Source organism: Cucurbita maxima, unplaced genomic scaffold (assembly GCF_002738345.1).
Source record: "Cucurbita maxima cultivar Rimu unplaced genomic scaffold, Cmax_1.0 Cma_Scf00029, whole genome shotgun sequence".
NCBI lineage: Eukaryota > Viridiplantae > Streptophyta > Magnoliopsida > Cucurbitales > Cucurbitaceae > Cucurbita > Cucurbita maxima.
The window spans coordinates 2,588,403-2,606,990 of record NW_019272045.1 but is presented as its reverse complement, the minus strand read 5'-3'; the positions used below and the strand labels follow the sequence as shown (position 1 = coordinate 2,606,990).

Genomic DNA, 18,588 nt, shown 5'->3' with positions numbered 1-18,588 from the left:
CCCCCCCCCCCCCCCGGGAGCCAGGAAGACGCTGGCACACTGTACGGTGTATGGCTTTGAGGCTCATTTAAAATCTTGAGGGGAAGCCCAAAAGGGAAAGCTGAAAGAGGACACAGGTGGGCTTGGGCGGTCACACACACAAATTGTGAAGTGAAACCAAGACAATATACAATAACTTCTAGCACGTCTCGAATTTTAAACTTATTTAAAAATATTTGACAGTTAAACAACAAAAACAGCTATAATTGAAAAGTGATCAACAAAATGCTACCTACCTTGTGCATCAAAACCCATTTGTCATCTTGCCATGATCTTCTTGCCCGAATGTCGAATTTGCAAACCTTGAATTCACTAGAAGAACCAAGTAACCTAACCAAATAGTTGTTCTTCCCCAAAACCTCAGAAACCATAGCCATTTTCCAAGAACGATCATTGAATACCTCCACAACATCGCCAGAGATCCAATTCTCTAAAACTTCCAGAGAAGGCGGACAAGGCCTGATAGCCTTACGCGATACCCTCTCGACAACAGTTTGATTACTCCCACCCTCAAATTTATCATACCTAACAGTATAATAGTGACCACTGCCAGAAATAATCTCAGCCGAACGCCACGAGCCTGAAGGCACCTCCTTCTTGCTTAGCACTTCCACTTTGCTTCCTTTCCTGAATCTCATGCTTGCTGATGCGTGAACTGATTTCCTGAGCAAACTATCTGTTCATTTCAAGGGGAAACAGCAAAAAAGCTTGAGAATTACAACACAAAATTCTACCTCAATGAAACTAGAATAAGAAAATGTGCAATGAAATTACTCAAACTGATCCAAAGGACATACAAACAGATTTTCAGAAGTTCATATGACGATTAGAGAGAACAACATAAACGAGAGTATTTCATATGTAATGAAACTAGAATAAGAAAATGTGCAATGAAATTACTCAAACTGATCCGAAGGACATACAAACAGATTTTCAGAAGTTCATATGAAACGATTAGAGAGAACAACATAAACGAGAGTATTTCATACGATTAAACAAAAAAAAAAGAACATAAAAAGGCAATAGAAATCTTGAAACGTTTGAATAATATAATTCAAATCTGGATTGCTCAACAAGAATACAACAATAAGATAGAAAGCATTTGGAATTTTGTTTATCAACTAAACAGACAATCAAGCAAAACTATATGAATCAGTAGAATCGGAACAGAACGACTTGGAATTCGCATTGAAGCGATGATAGATTGCTAATAAAATGCTGAAACGGAAACGAAAATAAAACCTCAAAATCTTAAAACGAGACGACGAAAACGAAAGCCGACATTCAAATAGAGAATAGAACTAAAACTAACATAGTTTAAGTTTTTAATTTCAAAATGTCTCTACTGCAACAAAAACCAATGAATACCAAATATTTTCTCGACGTTTGTTCTGTTTTTCCAAGCAACCAAACAGCAGGTGAGAAAATCGAAATTGACCCAAGAAGAAGCAAAAAGTAGAGTCCGATGAACCAAGAAACAAAAAGTGAATGATTAAAAAGAAAAAAACATGAAGGATCATTGAAATTTTGATCTGGGTTGTAAACAAAGAAACGGATTGAACCCAGAAAATGATGAAAAACGAAGAGAATTCACTGACCTTGGGATTTGAGAGAATTTTGATATCACAAAAATTCTTCACTGCCTCTGTAATTTGCCTCTGCCTTTCTTATTTTTTGTTTATATTTGATTGTTAAGTGTGAGGATTGCAATTTTCCGTAGGATTCTACCAAAACCCATTAAATCCCTTTTTTTAAAAAAAAAATTATCAACAAATCTTCCGAGATAAAAATAAATAAATTATTAATCTTTTTACGGTTTCCCAAGATCCCAAGAATAGCTTGTAACACACTATTCATAATTTTCAAAATATATATATATATATATATATATAATTTTAAATTAGTATAAATAGTTTTACAAGTTAAAAGTTTTAAAACATAATTATTATTTTTTTATTTTTAATAATTTTTTAGAAAATAAAAATTAAAAAAAAAACAAAAAAAACAAGTACGCAATTTCTAAATATAAATGAGGATATAAAATTAAATAGAGTTAAGTTTGACCAAACTTTATGAGGAGACTAAAAAGGTCAAAGCAGCCTTAATTTGAAAATTGGCAACTAAGCAAATGAAAATAAAAAATGAATTATTTGATTAAAAATAGAATTTTAAATATTAATTACCATAATAATTAATTTATTGGGATTCTTACTAAAACTAGCGGTAAATTTACCCCTCCACCCCACAAAAAAAAAAGTGAGAAATTATTCTTAATTATAATTTAAATAAAATTAATAATTACCATTTTTTAGATTTTTTTTATATAAAAAATTAATTAATTACTTGGGGAAAAAGGGTGTCCCCTTAAAAATAGGCATAAGTGTGAACATGGCTCTAACCACTTTCATCCATAATTAAAAATAAAAATTATTTTTTAAATAAATTTTTGTATATTTGCAAGAAATTATTTAATAAATATTTTAAAAGAAACAAATTGAAGAGTCAAATATTAATTTATTAAAAAATAAAATGTCAAATATTAAATAAGAAGTTATGAAAGGTTGATTTCTATTATTTTGAAGCAAAGAATTAGTCTAGATAAATAAATTAAATACTCCTATTATCTTTGACAAAGTATTATCGTGTCAATATATTTTAACGAACTATATAATAAAATAAAATCATTAAGCTGTTTAATATTGGGTTATTTAGAAAATGTGTATATGGTCAATCCTTAGAACCAATATAATCTAATTCCACTTGGAATTAATTTAAATTAATAGTTAGTTTATTGTTACACAAAACCTAACCAAGTAGTTGAAAGAAAAGGAATAAAGCTAAGATTAAAAATAGTTATAGCAAAATGAAGCTTGAAGCAATGATCTTTGGGATATACACATTATATTTGGACTATAATATAACCAAAATTAAATATTTATCGTACAAGAAAGCATCTTCATCTTAGGAGTTAATACATCACATTTTTGTCAGCTCCTTTTAAACGTCCCTTCAATTACAAATTTGGTTTTTATGATTTCGAGAGTATTAGAATTGAATCTATATGATTTGATAAAATTTTACAAATAGTCTCTGTAATTTGATAAAATCTTCATAAATCCCCTTATTTATGACCGTTTTATCGAACTACACCAGCAAAATTTCTAAGTTTTGAAACTATAGGAGCTAAATTCTAACTTAAAAAAAAGGTTGAATTGCAAATTTGGTTGTTGTGATTTGAAGAAATTAGAACTCAGTTCCTATAATTTTCAACGTCATAATCCCGTCTCTATGATTTGACGTTATCAAATCATAGAGACCATTTTACATGTTTTTCTACCTAATAACAACTTGTCTTCTTCCATTCCATCACATGATTCAAGCTTTTCAGATTAACTTTCCACCCACCAAACTAAAAAGAAGAACAAGCAATAGAAGTGTGAATGCTCTGCCAACATATACTTTAATCATGAAAGAATGAACAATCTCAAAGAGTTCACAATCACAAGTAACCTTATATGCAAATAACTGAGGTATGGATGGCAGTTTAAGCAATGAAATGACCTTTCTTCAGCTGAAAGAGAGACACCTTTTGATCGTTCATTCGTATTTTCGTCGATTTCGGATGGAATTTACACCTGCAATTGCATTAGATGGGATAGCTCGAGTCAAACTGGTCGTCCCCTATCGATGTTTGCAGTATACTTAAAGCAACTTATTGCATTTGTTTTGAAACATTCAAGTTTTCCAGCAAAAACATGAAAGAATGGACTTAAAACAAGCTCTACATGTTCATATTTAAAGCAGACAGGTGGTCACTTAACATGTTCTTACAACTAAAACTGTCTGATACTTAATATCTCAGTAAGGAGACAAATACAAGTTTTTAACCCATAACGTCTAGTCAAATCTCTTACTGCATTGACAAGTGTATATGATGGTTAAAAGCATAAACGGTTGAGGACTGTCGGGAAGGAGTCCCACATTGGCTAATTAAGGGGATGATAATGGGTTTATAAGTAATGAATATATCTCCATTGGTATGAGGCCTTTTGGAGAAACCAAAAGGAAAACGATGAGAGCTTAGGCTCAAAGTGGACAATATAACACCATTATGGAGGTTGTGCTTCCTAATATGGTCTCAGAGTCATGCCCTTAACTTAGTAATGTCAATAGAATCCTCAAGTGTCAAATGAAGAAGTTGCTAGCCTCGAAGGTGTAGTCAAAAGTGACTCGAACAAAAGGTGTACTTTGTTCGAGGGCTCCAGAGAAAGGAATCGAACCTCGATTAAGGAAAGGCTGTTCAAGGGCTACATATGTCTCACGGGAGGCTCTATTGTGTACTTTGTTCGAGGAGATGATTGTTGAGGATTGTTGGGAGGGAGTCCCACATTGACTAATTAAGGGGATGATCATAAGTTTATAAAGAATGAATACATCTCTATTGGTATAAGACCTTTTCGGAAAGGCAAAAGCAAAACCATGAAAGCATATTGCTCAAAGTGGATAATACCATACCAGTTTAGAGGTCATGATTCCTAACATAAACTACAAAGCATTCTCGTTAAAATGACGATGAAATACAACTAGAGCTAGATCATCCATTAGATTACTATAATCAAGTGAGAAACCTCACCAAGAACTAATACAATGCAAAGGTAAATCACTTCACTTACTATATGAGAAACTTACAAGGTCAATCATACTTCATATCCTTTTCCTAGGCAGTTTAGGCAATGCTGCACCCTGCAATATCAAATGATCCAGCAAAACAAGAACATCACCACCAGAAAACATAAATCAACGGAATCAAACTCGAGAGGGAAGCCGAGAATTTTCCTAAGAAGGAGCAAAATTTTGCTTGCTTTCTACTATATAATCCTTCAATTTTGAAACTGCCCAAATTAGAGAGAACTCTAGAATCTTAACCTTTTAATATATATATAGACAACAAACTCTGTCTCAAACAAACAAAAACCCAAAATAAATTTTAGGGTTCCGCATCTTCGAAATTCTGGATAGGATTTGACATGAACATACAATCTAGCGAGTAAATCATAAAGAATGGAATGCCATTAACCTAATCCTGCGAAAATTCTAACAAGCAACAGCAGGCGAGATCGAAGGGGGTGAAAAGTATAACCTATTTCCCTCACAAGTCGGGCACACGCAGGGGTTCATGGCAATAGGATCGGACAATGGCGACCACTGAATGACTGCATTTCCGCAGCATAATTTGCAAATATAGAATCCTTTTCCTCTACAAGCCCTACAGGGCAAAACGATTTTTCTCTGCCGAAAAATTGAAAATCCGAATAGAATAGTATCAAAGAAATGCTTCAGAATTAACGAGCCTTCTTCCATTCCCAATATATAAGTTTAATTTTAAAGAAAGATGTGTATTCGTAGAGAAAAATGAATTACCCGTTTGGCTTCGGCGGTGTGGCGGAGCGTTTGGATAGTGAGAAACGAAGCGAACCTAAGAGTGAAAATTCCACCGAAGATGACGGCGGCGCCGGTGAAGATTGTTCGCAATTGCCTTGGTACCATTTTCTGGTGAAATATGAAGTTGAGAGCTCCGAAACCAGATAAAATAGACGAGATAAAAGAGGGTTCTTTTTACTCTCCATTTATATGTTGGCTTTTTTACAACCAAATTTTTTTTTTAGAATTTATGAATATTATTGAATTTTTTGGAAATTAGAAAAATTTATTAATACGATCGAGTTTTTTTTAGTTCAAGGGTATTTTAGGAAAAATGTTAAAAGGGTATTTTTGAGAATTTTTCGTATTTACGAGAACTCTTTTTTATGAAAACACGTAGAAGTTCAAACAAAATTTGTCTTTGGGGAAGCACGATGCAACAATGTCTGACTTCAAAACCGACAGTTAGGAAGAGGTGTTTCCACACTTTTTAAAGGGAAGCACGATGCAACGTCTTTGGGGAAGCACGATGCAACAATGTCTGACTTCAAAACCGACAGTTAGGAAGAGGTGTTTCCACACTTTTTAAAGGGAAGCACGATGCAACGTCTTTGGGGAAGCACGATGCAACAATGTCTGACTTCAAAACCGACAGTTAGGAAGAGGTGTTTCCACACTTTTTAAAGGGAAGCACGATGCAACGTCTTTGGGGAAGCACGATGCAACAATGTCTGACTTCAAAACCGACAGTTAGGAAGAGGTGTTTCCACACTTTTTAAAGGGAAGCACGATGCAACGATGTCTTTCCACACTTTAAAAAGAAACTATCACAGCATATAGTCTGTTTTAACTCGTTACATATCATTGTCTATATATCATTGTCAGCCTCACAATTTTAAAACTCTATTAGGAGGGTGTGCAATTTTCGTTCTACTCTACCACGAATGTGGGATCTCACAACACCAAGGCTGAGAACTATGGTAGACAACTTTCCCACCTCCGAAACCAAACCATCCTCACTTGAAACATCAATAGTCTATCCCATTCCATTGGTACGCTTAACTCGATTGGTGCCACGTATACTCAGTGTCACATATGACATGTATACTCAGTCGTGCTACTTTTCTCTCTCTTGCATAGACTATGAAACCTATTAGATTGGAGATTTATTCAGATTGACAATAGTCAAAAATTTGCTGGAATATATTGAATTACATTACAATTTCGAACCAGTTTTCTATGGGATATGAACAAATATGAAGAACAAACAATATAAGATATACCTATCTCTCTCTCTCTCTTCTTTCCATACCCCCAAAAAAAACTCTCAGCAAAACTGCTTTTTTACACTCAATGATTCAGAAAAACCAGCACCAACCCAACCCCCATATTGAAACTAATCAATTGAATCTCACCAAAACCAATTTCAAAACAAATCAAGAACAAACAACTTCCAACTCAAAAACACTCAAACATCCAATTTGCTGGCTGAGGTTGGAGAGAGAGGCAAATCATCAAGCCAATCGGCATAGATCCGATTTATCTTCTTGGGTCCTTTCCATTTCAGCAAGCACGGCTTCGCCTGACCCTCTGGTAGGGGAGAGGTCGCGACACTCGCTGCCAAACTCGGAGATGCTTCCATGGCCACAACTAGAGGATTTATGTTGAGGGCAGGATTAGATACTTGCCCCTCGCGTCCAAGAGAGAGTTGCAACTCTGATCCATAAAAAACAGTCAACATCCCGAAGTAGTATAATCAAACAATGTCAAACGCTCCAAAGAGGAAATTAAGAGTTTGTTTGGAACTGACTTTACTGATCCATAAAGAACAGTCAACATCCCAAAGTCGTATAATCACAATGTCAAACGCTTCAAAGAGGACACCACGACAAAGATACTAAATAAATTAAGAGTCATGTTATGACAGTATTTCACATTACAGAGAAAGAGAAAAGGAGAGGTATCAATACCAGATTGGCCATGAGCAAAATGGCACTTATCACCAAAGGGGCAATGACCAGTAACCTCCCACTTAGTGCATAACTTCGTCTTCCAGAATGCATTTCCATTACCTCGAAGAGAATCAGAAGCAGGACAAGAAACAGCTCTGCTAGGTTCAGAATAGCTAGAATCATTACCATTCATCAATGGAGTTACAGTAGTTCCAATGCTTATAGCTGAACTTTCCCTAAACCTACCAGAATCATCTCTAAATTTAGCAGGATCTTCATGAAGAAAATTGCACCTATCTCCATAAGGGCATTCCTCCCCATTATAAAACTTCCTACACAGCTTCATTTTCTGAATAATTTTCTGATCATCATTCCAGTTACTTACCGATTGATCATCCTCACGAATCCCCACAATTTCTTGCCAATTTGGTGGGGGTTGTCGCATGTCTTCAGCACCATGAGCAAAGTTGCAATTCGCTCCATTCCTACACAAACCAAGCTTGAATTTCGCACACATCCTTGTCTTGAAGAAGATATTGTTTATTCCTTTATTCACTGGACCATTTTGAACTCTAGATTGGTTTTCTTCAGAATTTCTAGCTCTTTTGAATGGAGGCAGCTGTGGTTCAAATTGCGATTGTGTATCAAATAGATCGTTCCTAGGATACTGAGACCAGCAACCAGTGGCATCGCCATTGGCTCCATAAGGATGCAGAGGCGGCGGTATAACAGAGCCTCGGATATCATTGAAATTCATCTTCTAAAATCAAATCCAGGTCTCTTCGATCAATAAACACAACGAATCAACAACCTTAATTTCAATCTAGAGAATAAATTACAAATTCTGCTTGAACAACGATCACAGAACAAAATTCCTTACAGAACCAACGCTTGTACCGATGTGATGAAACACCAGAAAAACAACAAACTAAAGGAGATATCCAAAAAAAAATCGAAAAGAGTACCAAAAACAGCCTCGGAAAGAAGAGCACAGATGATACTGACCAAAATCAAAGTCGAATTCGTCAAAGTTTCAAATTATGATCAAAACAGCGTTCGGAAACGCATATGCCGGCGGAATCGAGATAAATGGAAGACGGAATCAAATCAAAACAATGGCGAAAGTGGAGGAGTAGTAGTTATATATTTATATATTTTGAAAGCGGCAAAAGGGAAGACAAATGTAAGAACGACGAAAAAACGGGAAAAGGAAAACAAAACTGATCCATTAATCAAAAACCCTAGCCGCCAAGGAGAATGAAAACCCTAGAAAAATCAGATATTGCGAAGGCTAAAAATTCAAATCCATGGAATCTCAAATCGCCAAAATGGAACGTATTCAAAACCCTAAAGCCCAAAACCCTAATACCCGCTAAAAAGAACCTGATTTTACGGGGAGTTAAAACGAACAACTGATGACGTGGAAGAAGATTTTCTGTGGGTCCTACTTGTTTCTGCTTCTTACACGTGTCGGTCCCTCATTTAATAAAAAAATATTCTTTTTATTTCTTTTTCTTTTGTTTCAAGGATTTTTATTCCATTATTTACTTATACGTAGTTATATGTCATCAAAGTTATTGTCGTTGTATATTAGCTTTTAGGTTATAACGTTATTTTCTTTAAAATTGTTGTCAACTTATTTTCATGCTCACGTTTTCTAAAATATTGGAAGCCTTCTCCGGTCAAATGCGTTTTAAAAGCCTTGAGAGAAGCCCGAAAGGAAAATCACAAACAGGACAATATTTGCTAGCGGTGGATCTGAGTCGTTACAAATGGTATTAAAGCCAGACACCGGACGATGTGCCAGTCTTCTCACTCTTCCCCGAAGGGGGGTAGACACGAGGTGATGTGGTAGCGAGGACGCTGGGCTCCGAAGGGGGTGGATTGTGATGTCCCACATTGGTTGAGGAGAAGTGGGGAGGAGAACAAAACACCCTCTATAACGGTGTGGAAACCTTCCCAAAAGCCTTGAGAGGAAGCCGAAAGGGAAAGCTCAAAGAGGACAATATCTGCTAGTGGTCTGAAAGGGAAAGTAGACAATATCTGCTAGCGGTGGATCTGGGTGAATTTTAATTTTCAAACTCCCATTTGTAAAAACCATAACAGTGATGGAGTCAACCGACAACGATAGTTTTGTCTCTTTCTTTCCCTCAAATTTGTAGCTTTTGAGTACGGAGTTGTTCGTCAGGGTTTGTATTAGTGATTGTGAGCAATTAAGCTCGTAACCATAAGGATTATGTAGTGACATATCAATGATTAGGGCTCCTTTAGACGTCGTTTAAACAATTATGTAGTGACACATCGATGATGTCAGTTTAAAGGGGAGTCGACAACCAAAGCCTCAGTGAACGAGGTCGTAACTATAACGGTTCTAAGGCAGCGAAATTCTTTGTCGGGTAAGGTATTCTCTACCTACCCACCTGAGTCAGTTTCGAGAATAAACCATTTTACCTATACTCGTTAGATAAACTCGATTTTTCGATCGACAACACAATCATCAAAGTTTAAGTTATTTGGATGAATATGGACTGTTACGTTTTTGTTCTTTAGAGAAAGTGAGTCTATCTCGTTTGGAGTATGTGCATTATTTGGAAGTAGATTCTTGAATCTAATTCAAAGCTCTTGGTTCGTGGCCCATGAATGCGACCTTCAAACTCAATAGTAGAACGAAAGTGAGATAATTCTAATTAATTAGCTCTAAATTGAGATTAAGAAACAGAATTTTTTAGCTTTTTGAGGAAAGAAAGTGGAAAAAAAAGAAGCAAATTGGAGGGAATCAGATGCTAGAAGCTTGTAAGTTGGCCAAATATTAGCACCACTAAGTGTTCTTCAAAAATTCAAACCGCTCCACCTGCCCAAACGAGAAAAAAAAACGTCGATAAGACATATAATCTTGATCAAAAGGTTAATAGGTTAGAATCTCCACGTGGGTAAGCTTCACATTTTTATCTTTTCTTACCAAAATCCCTCGGAGTTTTGCATTTATAGCATTCCATCCTACTAGCATAATTGTGTGTTTCACATCCTATTCTGCACAAGTTCAACGTGTGTCCATTAACTCGATCAATATTATGAAAAAAACTAAAATTGGTATTAGACGAAACCAGCTCTTACCTATTGCAGATCCAATCCCCGGATTTCCAACCGGGTAAAGCACCAATATCAGCACTCTTATATGCATTACATCGGTAACAACTTGATCGACTGGCATAGTTGTGAGCTCCACAATGACAATACCAATCTCCTGCTAACACTTCTGTTTTGTTAAACTCGTACGTTGTTGGGTCTGGACCACCGTATTTCGGGTACCCACATCGTTGACAAGCTTCCCTCTTTTTGAAGTTCACGTGTTCACACACACCACACATCCAGTCTCCTCCTGACCAGTTCATGTTCATCGTCGTCCTACAATCACGAAACGAATATTCAGAATCAATAACAGCACGTTCGAGTCTCTGCTCATTTGTTAGGTAAGTGACGGGAGTGCTCGAGTGTCGTCGAGATAATTAAATTCATCGTAACCCATCAATCTAAGCTTATAACGTATAGAAACGAAAAAGAAAAGTGAGAGAAGAAATGACCTTAGGGTTTTGTGGAAGTCTGAATTTGGAAACTTTGGTGTTTGGTGGGTTAATGGATGCCCTTTGGAGGGTTTATATAGTTGCCAAAAAGTCTTACAAGTGGACTTTTTTTTAAGTCAAAAACATGAAATTGTTGACTTTTATTTTTGGTCTTTTTCTTTTCTTTTATTTTTAATATTTTTATTAATGCAAAATATGCATGAGAAACTAGCATGCTTCTTCATTATACCTAATTCTTAATTAGTATTTTCATTACATGACCCATGCCTTATAATTTCATTATTCCTCTATTTTAATTAAATTACTAATTAATCCTTATAATTTCGAGAAATTTAAAATTTTATCCCTGTAATTTGACAAAATTTCATAAATAGTTCATATGCTCAGTAACGAGCTTTCAAATTTTATAGTTGTTTGGTCCTAAACTTTTAATTATTTACCTAATAAGTAACTAAATTAAATGTCTAATCAGTCCCTGAACTTTCAATTATTTTGTCTAATAGACTTCTAAATTTTCAATTTCGGATTTAGGTCCTTGATCTATTATATGTTTTTTTAAAATTCACCGACCCACTAAACACAAAATTAAAAATTTTGTCAATAAATCGGTTAATTTTTAAAGTTTTTGAATACTTGAAGTAAATTTTACAAACCCCAAGTCCATCGCTAGTAGATATTGTCCATTTTAGTCTATTGCATATTGCCATCAGCCTCACGGTTTTAAAACGCGTCTGTTAGGGAGAAGTTTCCACGTCCATATAAGGAATGTTTTGTTCCCCTCTCCAACACATCAAATGTTTTAAATAGACATAAAATTCAAAATTTAGGAATTTATTAAACATTTTTTAAGATCTATAAACCTTTTAGATACAGATTCAAAAGTTGAATGAAATGAACTTGTGGATCAGTCCAGTTCGTTCATGATCATAAATATAGTTCAACGATTAAAACGTCTCTATTTCATTCAAAAAGTCGTAAACTTGAATCTCGACCTCCTGAAACCAAGAACGAAATACCATATTGAAGCTCGTTAATCATATCATTACAGAGAATATTCCATCTCTCGCTAAAGTTTTTATCATTTTGGAATGGTTTCACGTGCTGCATGGCCAAACATGGCGTTGCATGCTAGATGATCAGATGTCTTTATTGGTCATATTCTTTGCTCACCACTTGAGAAAGCAAAAAAAAGAAGAAGATGAAGCCTTCCCTAAATAAATACTTTCATTTTATGTGTGGATCAAAGTTTAAACTTTATAGTATAAATATATTAATGTATATAGCCCAAAGTTTTTATTGGAATAAGTTCCTTTAAATAATGTAGCATATCCATTTGCCTAAGTCAAAATCCTTCAATCTAGGTTGAGGATTCTTTCTTCTTTTCGCATGCAATAATTCACGAGAATATTTATCCATGTCGACATTTTAAAAAGGTTCGATATTAGATATTGTATAATAATTAATTCAAAATATGATATAGGATTTCCCAAACAGTGGTAGCTATACTCGAGTCAACTCAGTATAGCTAATTAGAAAAGATGTTAATTGCATCAAAATAAAAATTGGGTCAGAGGTTAGAGGTTCAAATCTCTGAATTTTACGTGATAAACTAAAAAAAGGGTCTGTTGAGTTATAGGTCAATGATGTAAGATAATATATATTTGACTGAACAAGAGGTAGAATGTGATCTAATATCATATCTGAATGAGAGTGATCTTCGGAGTCCAAAAGTCTAACCTGTTTGACTTAGAGAAATTATGTCTTTGAACCTGAATTAGTTAGTTTTTGTAACAGGTGAAGCTTACCGCTAGCAGATATTGTCCACTTTGACCTGTTACGTATCGTCGTTCTAAAACATGTTTTATAAGGAGAAGTTTTCACACTCTTATAAGAAATGTTTTGCTCCCCTTTCCAACCAACGAGAGATCTCACAATTCACTCTCTTTTGGGGCAAGCGTCCTCGTAAGCACATCGCCTAGTGACGGGCTCTAATACTAGATATTGTCTGCTTTGACCTGTTATATATTGTCATCAGCCTCACGGTTTTAAAATGCTTCTTCTAAGGAGAGGTTTCCACGTTCTTATAAGAAATGTTATGTTCCCCTCTCCAATCGATATAGGATCTCACAGTTTTCAAATATAATTTAAACTCTGAAATCATTCAAGCCAAGTAGGTAACGTGGTCACATCGCAACAGATGCAAGAGAATATCGGAGCCATCCGGAATGAAACAAAGAAAAAGACGTAGTAGGGTTAATATTTAATTCAAATTTCAAGCTGACATGTCAAACAAACAAGACATTTCAAAATCACTTTTTATTTGCTGACATGGCGACACAACATATACTTGAGATAAGGAAGAATCCTAATATATAAATAAATAAATAAATAAATAAGTAAACAAATTACTTCTTTTTGGCTCTGATTTGTTAATATTGTATATGTGGAAAACCTTACAAAATGATCCAATTCCTTTCTCCTTTCCCTTTTCCTTTTTATTCTTTCATTTGTGATGCTTCTTAAAAGGGGAGCAAATGTCCTCAATAATACTTAGCAGAATTTTGAGAAGCGTTTTCGTAACATCTCGTGTGTTCGGTGCCACGAGATTGGACCAATATGATGTTGTAGGGTCGTCCCGTAATTGATAAAAATTAATTAGAGTAAATAATTCATCCAAGATCAAAATATTCTCGACCTTTCAATTCTAACCCTAAACCTCGAGAGACGCACTATTTTGTAACAACTCATGTTCACCGCTAACAAATATTGTCTTCTTTGAATTTTTTCTTTCGAACTTCCCCTCAAAGTTTTTAAAACGCGTCTACTAGGGAGTAATTTCCACATCCTTATAAAAAATGTTTTGTTTACTCTCCAACTGTAGTGAGATCTCACAATCCACACCATTTGAGACCAAATCCATGTTTACACCCGTTCCTCTCTCCGTATAACGACTTAGGCCCACCGTTACAAAATATTGTCTTCTTTAGGCTTTTCCTTTTGAGTTTTTCCTCGAAGCTTTAAAACGCATCTCTAGGAAAAAGTTTCATACCCTTTTAACTAGATGGCAGAAAAGGGAAGAATCTTAGCTTAAAACATTATCTTGAAGAAATGCACCTTTTTTTCCTCTCTTAGAAGAGACCCATACCACCTGCAACAAACCACTAAAGAATCTCTTAACCCATTCGAAAACAAGATTGTCCTTATGGCTCAAGCCATTCGAAACCATTGTTCGTGTCATTTTACGAGCAAATCAATTGATCTCCGACTGATTTCACGAGACAATTATCCAAAAACCCATTTTTATTTATTGAAATAGTAAATGGATTTACACAGATTTTCATAGAACAAAGTTCAAGTAGATTAAAAGAACAACAGTAAGCAAATCTTGAGATGGCTAGCTTAGTCAATGCCTGCCCTCAAATCTTTCAAGGTTAAGAACTCAATTGAGTTCATATGCTTCAGTGTTGGGATTTTGCTTGAAGGAGTTTCTTCTTGCTGTTGCAAGAACAGTCTTGTCAGCCACTATGAAGTATGCTGCTCCAGCCACTGCCAGTGAAAAATCAACCCTTTTTCCTTAGTAAAGAAAGCCAATCAAAGTGAAACCATGTCATGACATGGAGCAAAGAGAGAAACAAAAAAGGTTGAACCTGTGGAGATTATGAGCGCTTGAGCTGTGTGATTCAGATGAGCTTTTGCCCATGGAAGCATCCTCACACTAGCCAACTGCAAAACAATAACAATTCTAGTTATCCGGTGGAGACAGGAACGAAGCATTATTTATAAGGGTGTGGAAACTTCTCCTAGTAGAAGCATTTTAAAAACTTTGAGGGGAAGCCGGAAAGGAAAAGCTCAAAGAAGATAATATTTGCTAGCGGTGGACTTGGACTATAAAACCAAGTTCTTTCATTGTTCGATTCGAAAAATATGGCAATAGCAGCTAGCTCTATATCGCCAGCAAGAAGAGCCTCAACCCCAATCGGAGTTGATCGAAAAGGGGCAAAACATTTTAGATTCTAATCTGGTGTGGTAAACTTTAAACCTTTTGGTCTTATTTGGATTATAGGCAAATATTACTCCTGCAATTGAACCCTCTAAACAGATCAGTTGAGGGTTAAGTTAAGCCATTCACTTAAGGTAATCTACATCAGTTCATGATCTAGTTCTTCAGCTAATTTGGTCAAATTTGTCGCAGGAAAGTAAGAACCTGATGAGTGATATTAATTATTCTCCAAAAAGGAAAGATAAGGATATGTGTTTGCTTCATGAAGAAGGGAACTCACTGTGGGAATGGCAGTGGCAACACTTGCAATGGCAGCTGCTTTTGCCCCTGCTATCACACCCTCTGTTCATCAAGAAAAGAAGAAACGTAACTCATTAGCTTCAGATGTTGATGATAAAAGCTAAATTTATTAGAAACACAACATAACTAATTTTCATGGCATCAAATCTGAAGTGGATCATATTGTTAGACGAATTACGACTCTCCACAATAGTATGATATAGTCCATTTTGGGCATAAGCTCTCGTGACTTTGTTTTGGGCTTTCCCAAAAAGCTTCATACTAATTAAGTGAGTATTACTCACTTATAAACCCATGATCTTCCACTAAATTAACCCATGATCTTCCACTAAATTAACCAATGTGGAACACTCACACCCAATATTCCTCAACAGGGCCACCAGCCAATCAATCAACAATAGAATCAGTGAAAAAAAAACACAGCATATATCCAATCAACATGCGCATGGATCACATCCCGTCTCTCTTTAGCTTTTACTTAAATCATTAACTAAAAATAGAAGAAAACCCTCCTACTTTCAATCCATTCTTTAAGTTAAAAGAACAAAACCCTCTTTGAGTAATTTCGTCGAACAGTGGAAAGGCATTAACTCAAAAAAACAAATCTAAACCCTATAACAATGATTCAACCAATCACTATGTTCAATGAACTAGAGAAACTACAGAAACTAAGATCCTTACATACCCATTACTTTTTTTTTTTGTTTTGTTTTTGTTCCTCAGCAGAAATCCCAGAAAAAGAAAAAGATCACAAAGCATTACCTTTAGCACAGCGCTTCGCCATTGCCACTTTTGGGTCATGGGAGGCCAGATTTTTCCTCTCGAGAAAGGCCTGAGATAAATTTTTCGCCATTGTCGGAAGAACAAGAAACCAAAAACGCTGCAGAGATTAGCTGTTGAATGAAACAAACAGGGGAAGATTGGGGAAGATTTGATTTGAAGTGGAATTGAAATGCGGTTTAGTATTTATAAACATTGAAGCTGAGTGCAAGAACCGAAGGGATTTTGAAAGATTGAAGCTCAGTCGGTGTAATTAGTGGAAGAGAGTTTGATGGTTTTCCCAAATTCCAGCGTCTCCCCGAGTCTCTTGTTTTCTCTCTTTTCTGGTTTGGTTGTAGTTCGTTGATTTTATGTACCTTTCTTCCCAAAATGCCCCTCGATTCTTAACGAAATTACGTTTATACCCCCTTCTCTTATTTTCTTCTGTTAGGTTTTTGTTAGGTGAGAAAAATTATTATCAATTTTAGACTTTGCTTCGAATTTTCTTTTTTAATAATTATTATTAAATCAATTTTTTCAAAAAAATGTATATAATGAGTTAAGATAATATTTATTGGTTAGCTGCAAACATTAACCTAATTTAAATTAATGGGTTAAATATATATTATAAATTGTTCGGTTTTGAATATTTATTCAAATTTTTATTTTTAATAAAATTAATTTAATTAAAATTTGTAACTCAATTTTAATATTTATATTTTGAAGAGTTATTGAAAAATAAATAATTACGAAATTAAATAAAATTAAAATAAATATATGCAAAATTATATTTATATAAAAGAAATATTGTCTGGTTGGATGTAGTAAGCTTACCTATCTTCCAACCTAAAACAAATCAAAATGTACGCTAAACGACAAAAAGGGTATTAAGGTAATTTCAAATGTCCTCCAACGACTCGTAACTGTTCAAAGTGAGGTACAAATTAATTTATATTTTATTAATAATTATTTATAAATTGTTAGTTTAAAAAAATACTCGTTTATATATATTTTTATACTTTTAAGAAAAAGTATTTATAGAAACACAATCATTACTGAATATATTTTGTTAATTTAAAAAATGTACGTGTGACAATAAGTAAATGCGTATTACATAAACGAATCGAAACTACATTTAAATAAGAATGATACTGAAGATAGGATCGATTAAACATTACTTAAAAGAATTGAAAGTAACTATCGATATCAACAAGGTGCACATTTGTTTTCGATAGCTCAATCGAGGTTCAACATGTTTTACTTGAAGTAATTCTATGTTCGATGACCTATTAAAGGACCCGTGTGCAGTATCGGGATTAAGTAACGTAACCATGACACAGGAGAATGTTGGGATCATCCAGTATCGTATCAGGATTTTGATATGTGGTTAGAACGTGAAAGGTGTTAAAACTTAAAAAATATATATATTTAATAATTTTTTATATTAATTTTATTTTTAAGAAATTAATAATAAATTAGATATTAAAGCCTAGGGAATTGCAATACAAGGTGGAAGCATGAGAGCTTGTCCTAAAAACCATGGGTACTTTTGAGAGTTAATTCTATGGACCTATAACTTTACACAAGATTACAACACGTGGCATAATTGAATGGCTGAGATTTCTAGTTGTACTTACTCAACAAATCTAGGTGGGTAGCACATTGATAATTTTATTTTAATTAGTTTGATTTTATTCTTTTTATGATGATACTTATTGTTTAATTCTTTGTATTTAATTTTGTAACGTTAACGGTCGGGGTCGACCATATTTTGGATAAAAGTTAATTTATAAGTATATAAATTATACTCTCGAACGTCAAACGTGAAAACGTATAATTTGCAAAATGTTAGTTAGCTCGAGATCTATGAAAGTCAAAGATGTGAGAATTCTGGCAAGGTGTCGGAGTTTCTAAAATCCTAACCACCCACACGACCTTCCCCTCGAATCTCAAGCCCATATAGTTCACGCACGGAAGATTCTCTCCATTCAACTCACAATTCCATTGAAAATCAGAAAGAGAGAAATTATTGCAAAGAGACACAATCAGTTATAGAATACGACATGTGGAGGGATACAGAGCATGTGATGTTCATAGTCCATTCAATTTAACCAACCAAGTTAATAGCAAAGCTATGGTTGGATGAGGCACTAGTCGTACCGCGAGCCAGCTCATGTACACGGATGGAACACGAGGGCTGCAACACTATGTTTGAGTTGGAGGAACCCAAATGGCCAAATAACTACATTTTACCATGTGATTCTACTAAAGGCACGCCCACGAAAACGAAAAAAACATACATTTTTTAAATAAATAAATAAATTTTATACGAGATAACTCCCAACAAACTTAGGGTAGGTCGAATTATATGAGATCATATTAATAATTTATAATTAGATTAATGAAAAGAAAAAGGAAAAAAAAAAAGTCAATGTGGACCCTATGGTAATTTCACGTTACTTTTTCTCCCATTTTTTTTTTTTTTTGGGATTTTAATTTAATGCAATATTTATTTTATTTTCTACTTATTAAATTA

At 34.7% G+C, this 18,588-nt stretch overlaps 4 protein-coding genes and 1 long non-coding RNA gene across 12 annotated transcripts in view; all 5 read right to left on the bottom strand.

The window, feature by feature from the left end:
• LOC111465575 overlaps positions 1-1,768 on the bottom strand; it is a 5,877-nt gene extending 4,109 nt beyond the window's left edge. For 4 of the 8 annotated variants that reach the window (XR_002714213.1, XR_002714215.1, XR_002714214.1 and 1 more), the window contains exons 1-2: positions 1,638-1,768; positions 276-715 (exon numbers count right to left, since the gene is read on the bottom strand). Coding sequence is in view for 4 of the 8 variants with exons in the window: in XM_023110024.1 (XP_022965792.1) it covers positions 276-677 (402 nt within the window). In the remaining 4 variants the exon portion in view is untranslated. Of the gene's footprint in view, positions 1-275; positions 716-1,407; positions 1,536-1,637 lie in introns of those variants that run through there. The other 4 variants (XR_002714216.1, XM_023110025.1, XM_023110027.1 and 1 more) reach the window with 4 other exon arrangements.
• A 1,570-nt stretch (positions 1,769-3,338) lies between these two features.
• LOC111465760 lies at positions 3,339-3,673 on the bottom strand. Its single transcript, XR_002714277.1, has 2 exons — positions 3,550-3,673; positions 3,339-3,448 (listed from the first exon to the last, which is right to left on the bottom strand). It is a non-coding gene; the product is annotated as an uncharacterized LOC111465760 (long non-coding RNA).
• Positions 3,674-6,642: 2,969 nt separating this feature from the next.
• LOC111465601 (zinc finger CCCH domain-containing protein 39-like) lies at positions 6,643-8,791 on the bottom strand. Its single transcript, XM_023110069.1, has 2 exons — positions 7,431-8,791; positions 6,643-7,176 (listed from the first exon to the last, which is right to left on the bottom strand). Exons 1-2 carry the CDS (start codon positions 8,167-8,169, stop codon positions 6,929-6,931), a joined length of 987 nt encoding a protein of 328 aa, XP_022965837.1. The 5' UTR covers positions 8,170-8,791; the 3' UTR covers positions 6,643-6,928.
• A 1,244-nt stretch (positions 8,792-10,035) lies between these two features.
• Positions 10,036-11,033, bottom strand: LOC111465727 (zinc finger Ran-binding domain-containing protein 2-like). The gene is made up of 4 exons (XM_023110246.1): positions 10,994-11,033; positions 10,527-10,817; positions 10,372-10,442; positions 10,036-10,263 (listed from the first exon to the last, which is right to left on the bottom strand). Exons 2-4 carry the CDS (start codon positions 10,808-10,810, stop codon positions 10,250-10,252), a joined length of 369 nt encoding a protein of 122 aa, XP_022966014.1. The 5' UTR covers positions 10,811-10,817; positions 10,994-11,033; the 3' UTR covers positions 10,036-10,249.
• Positions 11,034-14,282: 3,249 nt separating this feature from the next.
• LOC111465732 (early nodulin-93-like) lies at positions 14,283-16,384 on the bottom strand. Its single transcript, XM_023110257.1, has 4 exons — positions 16,056-16,384; positions 15,274-15,335; positions 14,641-14,716; positions 14,283-14,539 (listed from the first exon to the last, which is right to left on the bottom strand). The coding sequence occupies exons 1-4, from the start codon at positions 16,144-16,146 to the stop codon at positions 14,433-14,435; spliced, it is 336 nt and encodes a 111-aa protein (XP_022966025.1). The 5' UTR covers positions 16,147-16,384; the 3' UTR covers positions 14,283-14,432.
• Positions 16,385-18,588: the final 2,204 nt, after the last annotated feature.

Bases quoted from the DNA above. Each gene is read 5' to 3' on its own strand.
- LOC111465601 (XM_023110069.1), bottom strand. From the start codon at position 8,169: ATGAATTTCAATGATATCCGAGGCTCTGTTATACCGCCGCCTCTGCAT. The intron at 7,177-7,430 runs GTATTGATACCT...TTTATGGATCAG, and splicing joins TTTTGCTCATGGCCAATCTG to AGTTGCAACTCTCTCTTGGA.
- LOC111465727 (XM_023110246.1), bottom strand. From the start codon at position 10,810: ATGAACATGAACTGGTCAGGAGGAGACTGGATGTGTGGTGTGTGTGAA. The intron at 10,443-10,526 runs GTAAGAGCTGGT...GAACTTGTGCAG, and splicing joins GGGGATTGGATCTGCAATAG to AATAGGATGTGAAACACACA.
- LOC111465732 (XM_023110257.1), bottom strand. From the start codon at position 16,146: ATGGCGAAAAATTTATCTCAGGCCTTTCTCGAGAGGAAAAATCTGGCC. The intron at 15,336-16,055 runs GTAATGCTTTGT...CTTGATGAACAG, and splicing joins GGCGAAGCGCTGTGCTAAAG to AGGGTGTGATAGCAGGGGCA. The intron at 14,717-15,273 runs GTGAGTTCCCTT...ATTGTTTTGCAG, and splicing joins TTGCCACTGCCATTCCCACA to TTGGCTAGTGTGAGGATGCT.